The sequence below is a fragment of the Pogona vitticeps genome, chromosome 5 (assembly GCF_051106095.1).
Source record: "Pogona vitticeps strain Pit_001003342236 chromosome 5, PviZW2.1, whole genome shotgun sequence".
NCBI classification, from domain to species: domain Eukaryota; kingdom Metazoa; phylum Chordata; class Lepidosauria; order Squamata; family Agamidae; genus Pogona; species Pogona vitticeps.
In genome coordinates, this window is record NC_135787.1 from 131,651,422 (window position 1) to 131,665,425 (window position 14,004).

The window sequence follows — 14,004 nt, forward strand, 5'->3', positions numbered from 1 at the left end:
AAATAAATAAATAAATGAGATAATTTGTTAAACTCTACTCACAGTATGAACTAGCTGTAGAAGGAAATATACAGTAAAAGAAAGTTACCCTTCAGACAAAATTTGTAGTGCAACTGGTTTGTTCAATACTGAACCAAGAAAAAGGAAACTTCTCTTTGCTGTTTTCATTGTTTTCTGTACTGTTTTTAAGGTGGTTTTGGCACACAGATATTTTTAATACATCATTTTATGACCAAAGCAATGCCTTCAAGGCAAAGGATTGTAAATAAAAGTCAGCTACAACATTCACAAGACTAAGTACCTAATAAATTCATTGCAAAATCAGAAGAGCAATAGCGATAGTGGTGAAAATTACAGCTGAAACATGTAAACCAGAATCAATATCAATAAAATGCAGAGGTGCACATACAAGTCTTTAGGCCCGTGTGATGCCTGGTTATAGTTATACAGTAGATATATTGTTTATATTGTGATGGTAGGTCTGTTGTTTGAAATGTGTTGGCTTAGTAAATAAGTGATGGGAGAAGCTGAATGAGGAGCATGAGATACTGGCAAGAATATTTTTGATTGGCCTGGAGAAAAACTACATAAGAAGGGGGAGAGTGTGTGGAAGAAAGTGGAGTCTGGGAGGGATGAGTCTGAGACTGAGGCGGGAAGAGATGCCGGTGAGAGTGAAGACTTGTGTTAAATGAATTTGCAGCCCAGGAATAAGCACCATTCTTTTCACACGGTTGTTTTAATAAGTCGTTATTAATTCTAATCAAGCCGAGTGGTGCTGAGTAGACCACTTGTGGGTTGGCTATGTGGAAGGTGTTTGTTATAAGGTCCTGAATGAAGGGGCAAATATGCACACAGAGGGGCACTTAAAGGTCACTAGCAGTGAAAGAAAGAAAAAAAATGAAATAAGTGAACATTATTAAAGAAAATGCATTTATTCACGTAGTTATCTAAAGAGACCATTACCTAAATGGTCAAGTGACTGCAATTTTGTGCAAATGTCATTTAAGTATCTGGCTGCAGATACAGAGTCTGAGAGGTCAATTTGTTGGAGTTCTGTTTGCAATCTTGCATGCTGCCTGTAATTTGTGTGATGGAGAGGGACTTTTCTGGGCAGGGGTGATTATCCATTTATCCAACACTAACCAATCATTCTTTCCAGCCTTTGAATTCAAGGAGAGTTCTGCCTTTCTGCTGAGTGCTTCTATCCCTCTCTTTCCTCGGTTGACATAATTTGCTTGCTTGCTGTTGATCTGTTTGGTTGGTTACTAAGTATATGTTGCAGTAAAGAAAGCAGCATGCACAAGTCTGTAATTTCAAGAAACTGCAAGTAAATATTTTCCCCTTTCTCCTACAAATGCCTTAGAGTGAGTTGTTGAGACATGAAGAGCCCATGATGAGAAATGGGTGGACTCTGTAGAACTTGTAGCTATTTTCCTCTGTAGGTCTTTCCTCTGTGGGATCTTCTACTGCATAGTAAAAAGGGAATTTGACCAGAAATTCAAAACTCTGCAACACAGCTCCTCATTGTACATCACAGACAAGCCAGGCTGTGTGATCTTGGGCAAGCTATACAGTCCTAGGATGCCTTGAGAAGAAAAGAATGATAAACTATTTCTGAATAATCTCTACCTAGAAAACCTGGGAAGGCTCTCCATAAGTCAGAATTGACTTGACAAAATAGTTATATGATGATGATCATGGTGTGTGTGAGCCAGCTACAGCCGGCTGGTGGGAAGGAGCTAAGTGCCAGTGTGGGCAGGCCCCCTCAAAAACAGCAGGACTGTTATCACTCAGGAAAACACCTGAGGTGGGGGAGAGCGGAGGCCCTGGGCCCTCCCTCAGGGAAACAGCTGTAGCCTTGGCTGAGGCAGAAACAGAGGGGAGTGAACAGGGAGAGGTTTTGGAACTGGACATTTGGGAGGACGCTTGGGAGTTCCCACCACCTTTGGCAGAGAAAGGAGAGAAGCTGGAAGAAGCCAGGGGAGATGCTGGAAGAAGCTTCCAAGAGGCTGGTATCTTCGGAGGACTGTTGGCTCAGCTTAAGGCTGGTATCTGAACAAAGGGGGTGGGAAAGGAAGGCAGGTTGGAGGCTGAGGGAAGGAAACTCCCAAGGACAGACAATACTGCATAGCCTCTTCCACCTGCAGCCTTCAAGCTGAGTTGCTTTAGATGTCTCACCAGAGGCTGGGCTGGCAAGGACTGTTTACCAGCCAGGCCTTTTCGTATCAGCTGTGACTAGGTGCCTTAGGAGTGCTGAAGAACAGGAGCTGGATATTCCTTCAGCCCTAAAAGGAATGAAATTACAAAGAATTACCTGGCTGTATAAAGCTGGGACCCCATCCTGCAAAGGACTACAGAGACATTGCATTTTCCTTTTTTTTCCTTTGTGTGCCAAGTCAAATAAACTTAAGTAATCCCCAGAATTGTTGTGGGTTTTTCGGGCTCTTTGGCCGTGTTCTGAAGGTTGTTCTTCCTAACGTTTCGCCAGTCTCTGTGGCCAGCATCTTCAGAGGACAGCACTCTGTCCTCTGGTGTAGTTGGCTTGTCCCCACAACAACCATTAGATCCCGGCCGTGAAAGCCTTCGCGAATACATTAATCCCCAGAACTTGCTGCCTCATTTTGGATACAGCAGCCAGGGCCACTCACAATGTGACAGTCCATTTAAAAGTAATCATCATGGAATCAAATGCATTTCTGCCTTGAATTCTGTTTTCAAAGCAATAATGGAGAAATTAAACAAAATAATGCATTAGGAAATAGACATGAAGGGAGCATGATGCATGTTTGTGAAGAAACATCACTGCGTGTTTTTTAAATTGTGTATACTACTGTGTTTGACTGGAGTTTACAAGAGTTGAGCATGGCTGTTGCAGACAGGACATTTTAGAGATCGCTCATTCATATGGTTGCCATAAGTCAGAGTCAGCTTGATGACACACAGCAATAACTGTGTTACAGAATGAAATGGTAAAATATGAGGAATTTACTACATTTTCTAAGGAACCTAAACCAGAGAAAGATATGTTTAAAGGTCAAGATGCCAGAGATCAGTTAACTCACTTTCATAGTATATGGTAAAGCTGACTATGAAATTTGTTTCTGTTCTACACACAAAAAGAAGCAATTCAAATTAGTAATGTTTGATTGGTGACTATCTCCTTTATGGGCACCAGGTTCCCTTGTCCTGCCTCCTCCAGCAGGCACCCAGTCGGAGGCATCAACATGGCTTCCCAGCTCTGCCTCCTCTGGGTGCTGCTTCTGAGTGGACACCACCAGAGGAAGTGGTCCAGGGAAGCTGGGGTGCCCACAGAAAAGCTGAGCAGCCAAATAGCCAAACTACACCAAACCTACCAAACCACAGTTTGTGCTCATCTTTAGTTTGGAGAATTGTGGGAAGATAGAGTTCTAACTATTATGAATTCCACTGGCTGAAGGTTCCTAACTGCCAAGTGTTGGCAGTTGCCCAGTTGAGCTCTTGCTGCACAGAGAACAGCAGATTTCAGGAGAAGAAATCAGAGGCTTGGAAAAGCTGAAGACTTCAGCCCAGGGACGCAGTTTGAAGGCTGACAGATGACTGCAAGACAAGACTGAAATCTCCCACAAAGATTTCTGGGAAAGGTTTGTGCGGTGTGGAGAGGAAAAACATCAGAAGCATAGTTCAAGAGGGAGCTTTGAGCAGAGGGTCAGCAAAAGTGAGCCTGAGGCAAAAGTTGTTCTTTACCAAAGGCACGAGTAAGAAAGCAGTCCAATGAATTAAGCTCTTTTGGATATAAAGTATGCAGAGACCAGCTTGTAAAGTCAAGATCTAGTTGGAGCAAATATATTTCTGTCACCCCTGAAGAGTAGCAATAACTTTCATAACTATCACCTCTTGCATTTCCATTACATATTCCTTTCTGTTCTCTGTTAATGTCTGCCTACTGATATTACACTCCCTGCATCTGAACTGTCCCTTATTCCTGCCTACTAAAATATTTATCTCATGTGATAACAGATCGAGACAGAAATGTAGAGCTGCATGCCATCACCATCACCAGTTTGATTCTAACATGATCCTGAGAAGGCTGATTTCTCAGGCATTCTAGGCTGCCTATATCATGTATTTGAACACTAACATGATTTCAGCTCTAATGAGAAGTTATCTGCGATGTATACTTTGAGTAAATATGCTTAGGAATGTGCTGTCATGTTGGTTGCTGTGTGGAGTAGCTGCTCAAGCAAAAGAGTCAACCAATGTTGATTAAGGAAGAAAAAACCCAATAGTTCCTTGACCTGATTCGTGATGTTCCAGGTTACCCAAACTTTTGTGTACTTTCCACATAGTATTCTTCTAGAACTGTTTGAGAGAAGAATACTCCTCTCATTCATTATCAGATGTGGAGCCAAACATTCCAGGCAGCAAAGAAATGAAAACTATGGGCTATCCTCTGTGGGCTTTTATGAAATGTAATGACCCAGTGTGACAGATAGAGTGATGGAGTAGGACTCAAGAAACCTATGTTCAAAGCCCCAAATAGCCATGGAAACTGACTGGGAGGGGGAGGTTTGGAACTGATAAGACCACTCCTTAATATCTCACGTACCTTAAAAGCCCTGTTAGGGTTGCTAAGAGTTCTGACTTGACAGGACATAACAACAAATGTTACTGTAGCCAGGTATGATCATTTATCATACTAACGCTTTGAAACTAACTTGGGGAATCATTTAGGAATATTTGTCGCCTAGTTTTCCTATTATCTACATTTAGATGCTAATCCATTAACAGTTCAAGTAACATCTGAATTAATCATTACTACAGCAGAGGAAAGGAGAATGCAAACATATAAGTAGTGCTCAAAATATTACAAAGAGACGTTGATTCAAATGAAATCTGAAAAATACATACAATTTCAGTAGCTCCAGCTTTTGTTACCTTGCTTCATAAGATACAAATTGGTTTTGTTGCTCTGCTTATACTCTAACCTCTTTATGAAAACAATATTTGTCAGTGTCACAAAAAAATCACAGCACAGTGAGTTAGGCACCTGGCTGTGGAGCCGAAAATTGAGAGTTCAATTCCTAACTGTGAATCCCAGGAGAAGAGCCAGCCTGTGTGGCCTTGGGAAAACTGCACAGTCCCAGAGCTCCCCCAGATGAAGGGAATGGTAAACCACTTCTGAACATTGTTTACCTAGAAAAACCTGAAAAAGGTCACCATAAATCAGGATTGGCTTGATGGCACACAGTTTTTAATTAGAGATGGGGGTATACATATACGAATACAAATATCCCTGCACAGGCGACATAAAAGAGGGTCCAACCCTCTGATGGCAGAAATTGAGGAGGAATTAAGGAACCTTGTAATGAGGGTGAAAGAGGAGAGCGCAAAAAATGGTCTGAAGCTCAACATAAAAAAACTAAGATCATGGCCACTGGTCCCATCACGTCCTGGCAAACAGAAGGGGAAGATATGGAGGTAGTGACAGATTTTACTTTCTTGGGCTCCATGATCATTGCAGATGGTGACAGCAGCTACGAAATTAAAAGATGCCTGCTTTTGGGGAGAAAAGCGATGACAAACCTAGACAGCATCTTAAAAAGCAGAGACATCACCTTGCCAACAAAAGTCAGAATAGTCAAAGCTATGGTTTTCCCTGTCGTGATGTATGGAAGTGAGAGCTGGACCATCAAGAAGGCTGACCGCCGAAGAATTGATGCTTTTGAATTGTGGTGCTGGAGGAGACTCTTGAGAGTCCCCTGGACTGCAAGGAGAACAAACCTATCCATTCTAAAGGAAATCAAGCCAGAGTGCTCACTGAAAGGACAGATCCTGAAGCTGAGGCTCCAGTACTTTGGCTATCTCATGAGAAGAGAAGACTCCCTGGAAAAGACCCTGATGTTAGGAAAGTGTGAAGGCAGGAGGAGAAGGGAACGACAGAGGATGAGATGGTTGGACAGTGTCATCGAAGCAACCAACATGAATTTGGCCCAGCTCCGGGAGGCAGTAGAAGACAAGAGGGCCTGGCGTGCTCTGGTCCATGGGGTCACGAAGAGTCGGACACGACTAAACGACTAAACAACAACAACCCCATGGTGCCGGATGATTCACTCACCAATCCGTCATGGATGGGGCAATTCTACCAATGGCTCCGCAGCATGCTATCCACTCACCACTCATGGCAGAAGGCAGAAGGACAAACCTCGCTGCAAGGTCAAAGAGTAGTGAGCGGATCGCGGAGCCATTAGTAGAATCATGCCATTCACGTCTGTGGCAGATCGGTGAGTGGACTCTCCGACCCCATGGGGCTGGACCCTCGTTAACACCACCTGTGTGGAGATATTTGTATTTGTATATGAATACAAATACCCCCATCCCTATTAATTTTTTCACCAGCATGAAATAATGCATTCCTGCCAGTAGATGGCAAAAAGTATACACGCCACATCTAAGATTCTCAGCAGAAAAATTTAAAGGAAATGATTCGGAAGAAAGTCACATTTCAATCCTTTCACTTGGATTTATCTGTCCAAGGAAGCATACAACATTTTATGTAATCAAAGAGAGTACAAAGAACCCCACACAGTATGGGCTATACCAGTTTTCACATATTCTGAATAATATAGGTAAGAAAAGCTGTCACATAGGTAGCCCTGGCTTGATTACTATTTATTTTACTTAACTAGATAGATAGGTTTAAATTTAAAAGTCTGCTTTTTGCAGGCTATTCAAAGTGGTGTATATTACGGCAATAATTTGAAATGAAATGTAACTTTAAAATAAATGACATATTATAACAAGCAGAAGGGAAGCAGGTTAAAAGGAGGACCCTCAGAAGCATCATCAGAATGTGTGGAAGTCAGCAACAAAATACTCACTGAGAGAGAAGTGTTTGAGTTGTTCTGCCAAAAGCTAACACCAGTAGATCCAAATGGATCTCCCCAGAACTGATTCTCTGTCTTCCATATCTATGTGAGAGCAATATGGCAGGTGTGATTTTAATATTTAGGCATGTACAGATGGGAGGAGGCCCTCAAGGTATCACTCTCCCCAACTCTTTATAGTAAGGCTGGGAAAAAGGTTTCTCCTCCTCCCTAGCTGCATCCCTCCCATCTTTTCTGAAGGTTATATCACACTCATAGTTTGAGGCAAACACCCATTTGTGCACATCAACCCATAAAGCATCTTCATTTACATATATTTATACATCAGTGCAACTGTGTTGTTACTACAGTCATTCTATTTTCTCACATTCTCTCTACTAATCCACACATCTATACCTACTCCATCGTTCCCATCCATCCACTGTCCACTCATAATCCCCTGAATATTTTGACTTCTAGCCCTTGTGTAATTTGATACCAATAAATATGACAGATGAGTCTCAGCTAAAAATCTGGTGGCTACATTGTGAACTCACAGAACTACTGGGGCAGTTGTAAAGCATACTGCAGTAGTACAATAGCCAACATCTAGTTAATATCTTACAAAAAATTCCTGTTTTCAGCACCTTTTAAACACAAGGGTCCAGAATCCTATAGGTAGTTCCAACTAGAGTGACATAACTGTTGATTAACCATTGATTAACTATTGATTTAGTGGGTTTAGAGATGACCAAAAGAATTTAGAAAAGGAGCACTCGGGTGAGCAAAGAGTCACAGATCCAGACTAAACCATCTTGCAGAACTCTAGTGATGGTACTTTCCTCTGCCTTGGCCCCTTACATTCAGTGCTGTCAGTAACCATTGATTGTTCATAGGTCTTCATATGCCATACATCCTTTTGGTTTGGCATACCTCTTCTCCCCTTTCCCAAGACATTCCCTCACTTGTGTGAAGTAAATGCATCTTTTTACTCTGAGCCAAGCCAAAAGTCACATTCTTACTATTTCTGAGGGAAATCTTTGCTTGTGACAGTCAGTCTATTGAGTTCTGAGGATATTACCAAAATTCATGTTTCTTACCATTTAAATGTTATCAGCTCTGTAGTTAGTTTTAAATATTTAAATATTTCAAAATACATTTTGAATATTTAAAAATGATTCATATATCATATCAATAGAAGATACAGAATGCATTTCTACCCCTTAGAAGCATAAAAAAGCAAGAAGCACTTAAATACTGAAACTACAGGTTGCATGCTGTCACAGGTATAATGCAAAAGAAATCTGCTACAAATCTTTCCAGGCACTCAATATTAACGTCTAGGCAAAATATTGGTTAGTACTCACTGAAGATATTAGAGACAATAGGTATAGCTGAAAAGTATATACTATTTCATCCACTAGATGTCATAGTCACAATGTTCTTTGAAACACGCTGGATATCATTTATATCTCTTAAGAGAAGAACTATATTAGAACTACACAGAGGAATTATACCAGAAAGATTTGGATGTCCCGGACAACCCAGATAGTGTGATTGCTGACCTTGAGCCAGACATCTTGGAGAATGAAGACAAGTGGGCCTTAGAAAGCATGGCTAACAAGGCCAGTGGAGGTGATGACATTCCAGTGGAACTATTTAAAATCTTAAAAGATGATGCTGTTAAGGTGCTACACTCAATATGTCAGCAAGTTTGGAAAACACAACAAGGCCAGAGGACTGGAAAAGATCAGTCTACATCCCAGTCCCAAAGAAGGGCAGTGCCAAAGAATGCTCCAACTACCGTACAATTGCACTCATTTCACACGCTAGCAAGGTTATGCTCAAAATCCTACAAGGTAAGTTTCAGCAGTATTTGGACCGAGATCTCCCAGAAGTACAAGCTGGATTTCAAAAGGGCAGAGGAACTCGAGACCAAATTGCTAACATGCGCTGGATTATGGAGAAAGCCAGAGAGTCCCAGAAAAATATCTACTTCTGCTTCATTGACTATGCAAAAGCCTTTGACTGTGTGGACCACAGCAAACTATGGCAAGTCCTTAAAGAAATGGGAGTGCCTGACCACCTTGTCTATCTCCTGAGAAATCTATATGTGGGACAGGAAGCAACAGTTAGAACTGGATATGGAACAACTGATTGGTTCAAAATTGGGAAAGGAGTATGACAAGGCTGTATATTGTCCCCCGGCTTATTTAACTTATATGCAGAATACATCATGCGGAAGGCTGGACTGGAGGAATCCCAAGCCGGAATTAAGAATGCTGGAAGAAATATCAACAACCTCAGATATGCAGGTAATACCACTGTGATGGCAGAAAGTGAAGAAAATTAAAGAATCTCTTAATGAGGGTGAAAGAGGAGAGCGCAAGAACAAAAAAATTAAAACTACCCCATACTCTTATACTCTACAGTTCTTCAAGAAGTTTGCTTCTTCAAAAATGTGTCATAATCTCAGTCCCTTCATTTGACCTGCATAATGGTTTCTATTCAAGATACTTCACAGTCCCCCAAAAGGATGGTAGACTCCATCCCATCCTCGATCTCAGGCACCTCAACAAATTCATTCAACCTCGATGATTCAGAATGCTGACTTTAGATACTATCATTCCTCTACTTTCACAGGGAGACTGGTTCGTCGTGATCAACCTCCAGGATGCCAATTTCCACATTTCTATTCACCCATGCCATCACAAATTTCTGTGGTTCCGGTTTGACGACATAACTTATCAATTCTGTTCTCTCCCATTCGGTCTACCCATGGCACCGAGGATCTTCATGAAGTGCATGACACCAGTCGCAGCACACCTTCACCTTCAGGGCATAAACATCTTCCCTTATATAGATGACTGGTTGATAGTCGCAACATCCTATCACAACTCCGTCAGAGCCACCACCATCATGCTCAACACATTTCAAAGTCTCAGACTAAAGTTGAACTTTACAAAAGTGCACCTTAAACTGGCCCAGGTGGTTACTTACATCGGAGCCCTTTTCAGCTCCTTGCAGGCCAGAGTGTTCCTCCCTCAAGAAAGAATTATAAAATTAAAGAGTGCCATTCAACCCTTCCGACCTCAAGCTTCCACACTGGCCCATCACATCCAACATCTTCTCGCACTCATGGCATCCACAACCTCGATGATTCAGCATGCCCTACTCAAAATGAGATCACTCCAGTCGTGGTACCTGTCACTATTCAACCCAATGACAGACCATCCATCTCTATGACTGATGGTAACACCAGAATTAGCCCAACAACTCACCTGGTGGACATCTTTGTCGAATCTACTTGTAGGATCACCCCTTTCAGCTCTTCCAACCAACGGTGCAAGTTACCACCGATGCCAGCCCATCTGGCTGGGTAGCACACTGCCTTCATTATGATTCACGGCCTATGGACAAAATAAGAAAAACTATTACATATCAATTGTCTCCAGCTTCTGGGGATTATCAGAGCTTTCCATGGTTTCCTACCAATCATCAAGGGTCACGTAGTACAGCTAGTCACAGACAATACCACAGCTCTATACTATGTGAACAAGCAAGGAGGTACCCATTCTTTGCCCCTCCTGTACCTCGCTATGGGAATTAGCGAGCATCATATCTTCCCGATAGCAGTACACATTTCCACAGACGAGAACTACATTGCAGGTCACCTCAGCCATCTGACATCGAAAACACATGGGGTGGTCTCTAAATGATTCTGTCTTCTATTATCTTTGCTGTCGATCGGGTATACTCACCATCAATATCGTTGCTTCGAAAGCGAATGCCAAATGGCATGTCTATTGCTCTTGAGCTGGAGCAGATGAGAATTCTATCCGGGACACATTCAGGACAGATTGGGACAAGGGATTGTTCTACCTCTTCCCACCAATACCACTCATTCAAAGGACGATCATCCGAATTCGACATTTCCAATCAAATGTGATCCTCCTAGCTCCCTGGTGGCTGAGGCAACTGTGGTTCACTCACCTCAGGTTAATGTTGATGTATTCGTTCTGAATCCCTCTGCTTCCCAACCTTCTGACACAGGACAGCAGGATGGGCTAACATCCGGAAATGCCATGGCTGAATCTGACAGCTTGGAGGATACTCCTGCCTTGGAGTGTGTTCTCGATCGAGCTTGAAGGCCTTCAACCCAACTGTTATACAAAAACAAATGGAAAGCATTTCTTACCTTTGCTGAGACAAATAACTTACCTGTAGTACCTGTCTCTCTGAAAACACTACTTACCTTTCTACTACATCTATTTAACTTTGGATTCTCTTATTCTAGCTTTAAAGTCTATATTTCCGCCATTGTTGTCCATCAGCCGGCTAACTCTAAATCAGCAAAACTTTTGTCACACCCGATGGTAAAAAGGTTTCTTAAAGAAATGAAGAAGAATAACATTCATCCACCACGTCAATGGATGATACCTCAATGGTCATTGCAGCTTGTTCTTAATGCTCCCATGAGTCCACCTTTTGAACCTATGGCTTCATCAAAACTCAAACTACTATCTTTAAATACATCATTCTTTGTGGCGATAACATCTGCCAAAAGAGACAGTGAACTTGCTTCCCTCCGCTCAGACCCACAATTCATCCAATTCCTTCCAGATAAAGTCACATTGTACTTTGATGTCTCATTTTTGCCCAAGATTGTATCTGATTTTTATCTAAATCAACCAGTCATCTTACCATCATTCTTTCCATCACCATCAACACCTCTGGAGTGCATGCTACATTTGCTAGACATAAGACGCTCTCTTGACTTTTACATCAACAGGACCAAAGTTTTCAGGAAAACCAATAGACTTCCTGTGTTTCCATGGTCCTCACAAGGGAGCACCAGCCTCCTCACAATCTATCTCCAGATGGATTGTCCAGACCATCTCTTTGGCCTCTGAATTATCAGGCAAACCACCTCCTGATCATCTAACTGCACATTCTACTAGAGCGCTGTCAACATCTACTGCCTTCCAGCGTGGGATTGAGATACCTCGTATCTGCCGTGCTGCGACATGGTCTACTCCATCAACCTTTGCCAGACACTACTGTCCAGCTGTTAGAGCACATAATGACACTGGATTAGGCAGAGCTGTCTTAGTACCCTTCCTACCGTGACGCCCCGCCATCCAGTAAGTGAATCTTGCTAGTCACCCATTTGTGTGCATTGACAGAGGCCATGAAAAAGAAAAGAGGGTTACCTACTTGTAACCATAGTTCTTCAAGTGGTCCTCTGTGAATTCACACATCCCACCCATCCTCCCTCTGTCCATTACTTTTTCTTAAATGACTTTTTTTACCCCGCGGACAATTAATAGGAAATGGGCAGAGCATGCACTCCATGGGGGAACATCCCACTAATCATGTATCTTTAAGCTCTAAAATTTTCCAAGACATTCAGTGCACGCACAGAACAACCCATTTGTGTGAATTCACAGAGGATCACTCAAAGAACTATGGTTGCAGGTAGGTAACCTCCTTTTTTGCCCCTTTTCTCCTCAAGGTGCTTAAAGTAGCATGGGGAGTGACTTGTACCTGGAACAGTTAAATCAATCAGAACTTCAGTTCCATACCCCTCATGGCTGTTTAAAATTCAATAAGGCCCCATTGAGCATTCTATCTGCCAATCTTTTATTACATGCTCCTCTCAATAAAATGCTGCTTTTGTTTCTGAAGCCACTTATTTTTTCAGATTTCAAGACTCTGGATACTCCTGGTAATCAATTTGTATAGGTTAGCCTCTCCCAAAGGTCCCACTTTGCCCACCCTTGGTCTATGAATTAGTTCATGTTGTCAGCAAGGGAGAATAACAAGGAGGTTTAGAGTTTTGTTGTTGTTTTCTCTTGCAGCAGCTCAAGCACGGCTCACGAAAAAGTGTGGAAGAGAGCCCGGAACTTTAGCTGAACATCTCTAGTCCATCAGCTGGCTGGAGAACGATGGGAACAAATTGACTTCCATGAGAGTCATTGAACTTGTGTTGGTGTCTATCTACAAACAATTCAGAACTGCAAACAACTGACCCACAACACTGTTTACTACAGAGTTTATTACAAACCTGTTGCATTTGCAAAGCAGGCTTAATGCATGCTGGAGGAACTTCAGGGCTTGAAGTATTGCCCTGGCAGCTGTGTTTAACAGTTGAGTTTCCTTGTTACTTCCTTAATTCTGACCAAGAGCCCTTCCCCCACAAGACATTGTGTGGCTCCACCAACTGACTGTTCTGTGCCAGCCGACATCAACCAGAAAACTGATGAAGTTATCTGAGGCAGTGTGAACTCATGTGAGCACCCAAGCTACATGATTTGGCCAACCATAGGGGGTGGGAGCAGGACTGAGTTTGTGGCACTTTATATTGTGAACCACCACTTGCAGAGAAGGAGGAGAATGAAGAAGATGAAGAAGATCTTGGGACTGGGGAGGATGAGGAAGGAGCAACAGCGATCCCCAGCTTGGAGTAGGGCCATTGCTTCTGCCCCTGCCATCTGCACCTCTCCCCTTGGCTGTGGCGGTGGCAGCAGCTATAAGATGCGAAAGAGGGACCAGGGCAGGCTGCATCAGGCTGTGGCCAAAGGAGATCTGGGTGAACTCCGGCGCTTGCTGCAGAAGCATGACCTCAATGAGCAGGATAAAGCTGGCAGGTGAGGAAATGCTAGTGCTGTGTTTGAATCCCTCCTCACATTCATACAAACAGCTCCTTCCCTCTTCCACTGGGTTGGAATCACATGGATGGGAAAGAAATTGGGAAGAAGGGAGCAGAGCTCCATCAGAGGTTGAAAGTAATGGTATGGCTTCATTAGCAAAGGAGTGAGCTAGTCTGGGTTGCTTTGGAATGGTTTGATTAGATCACTTATTCCATTCACATCGAAATCAGTCCTGGAGCCCCAGTAGTTCTAATTTAATCAACCACATGTTGGCATTAGAGCACTCCATTTTGATCTGTTTGGTCACAAAATGCCACTCCCCTTCTCATTCCCCACCTCCTGCCTTCTCTTTATCAATAGCTGATTCTCTCCTTCCAATAAAGTGTGGGTTTTTTTTTCCTGCCTCAGGCTTGCTAGAAATGAAAAGGCTTTAACTTTATTTCCTCCCCAGTGATCACTGCAGGCACAATCACAGTGGTGCTGATCCAGAATAGATGTGTGACTTTGAA

General features: G+C 42.6%; 1 protein-coding gene across 1 annotated transcript in view; it reads left to right on the forward strand.

The window, feature by feature from the left end:
- The first annotated feature begins 531 nt into the window (after nt 1–531).
- The window catches only part of ANKRD7 (ankyrin repeat domain 7), a 68,113-nt gene continuing 54,640 nt past the window's right edge, over nt 532–14,004 (forward strand). Inside the window, exon 1 of the mRNA XM_078376804.1 lies at nt 532–13,492. Within this exon, the coding sequence (XP_078232930.1) occupies nt 13,152–13,492 (341 nt within the window). The 5' untranslated portion in view covers nt 532–13,151. The remainder of the gene's footprint in view (nt 13,493–14,004) is intronic.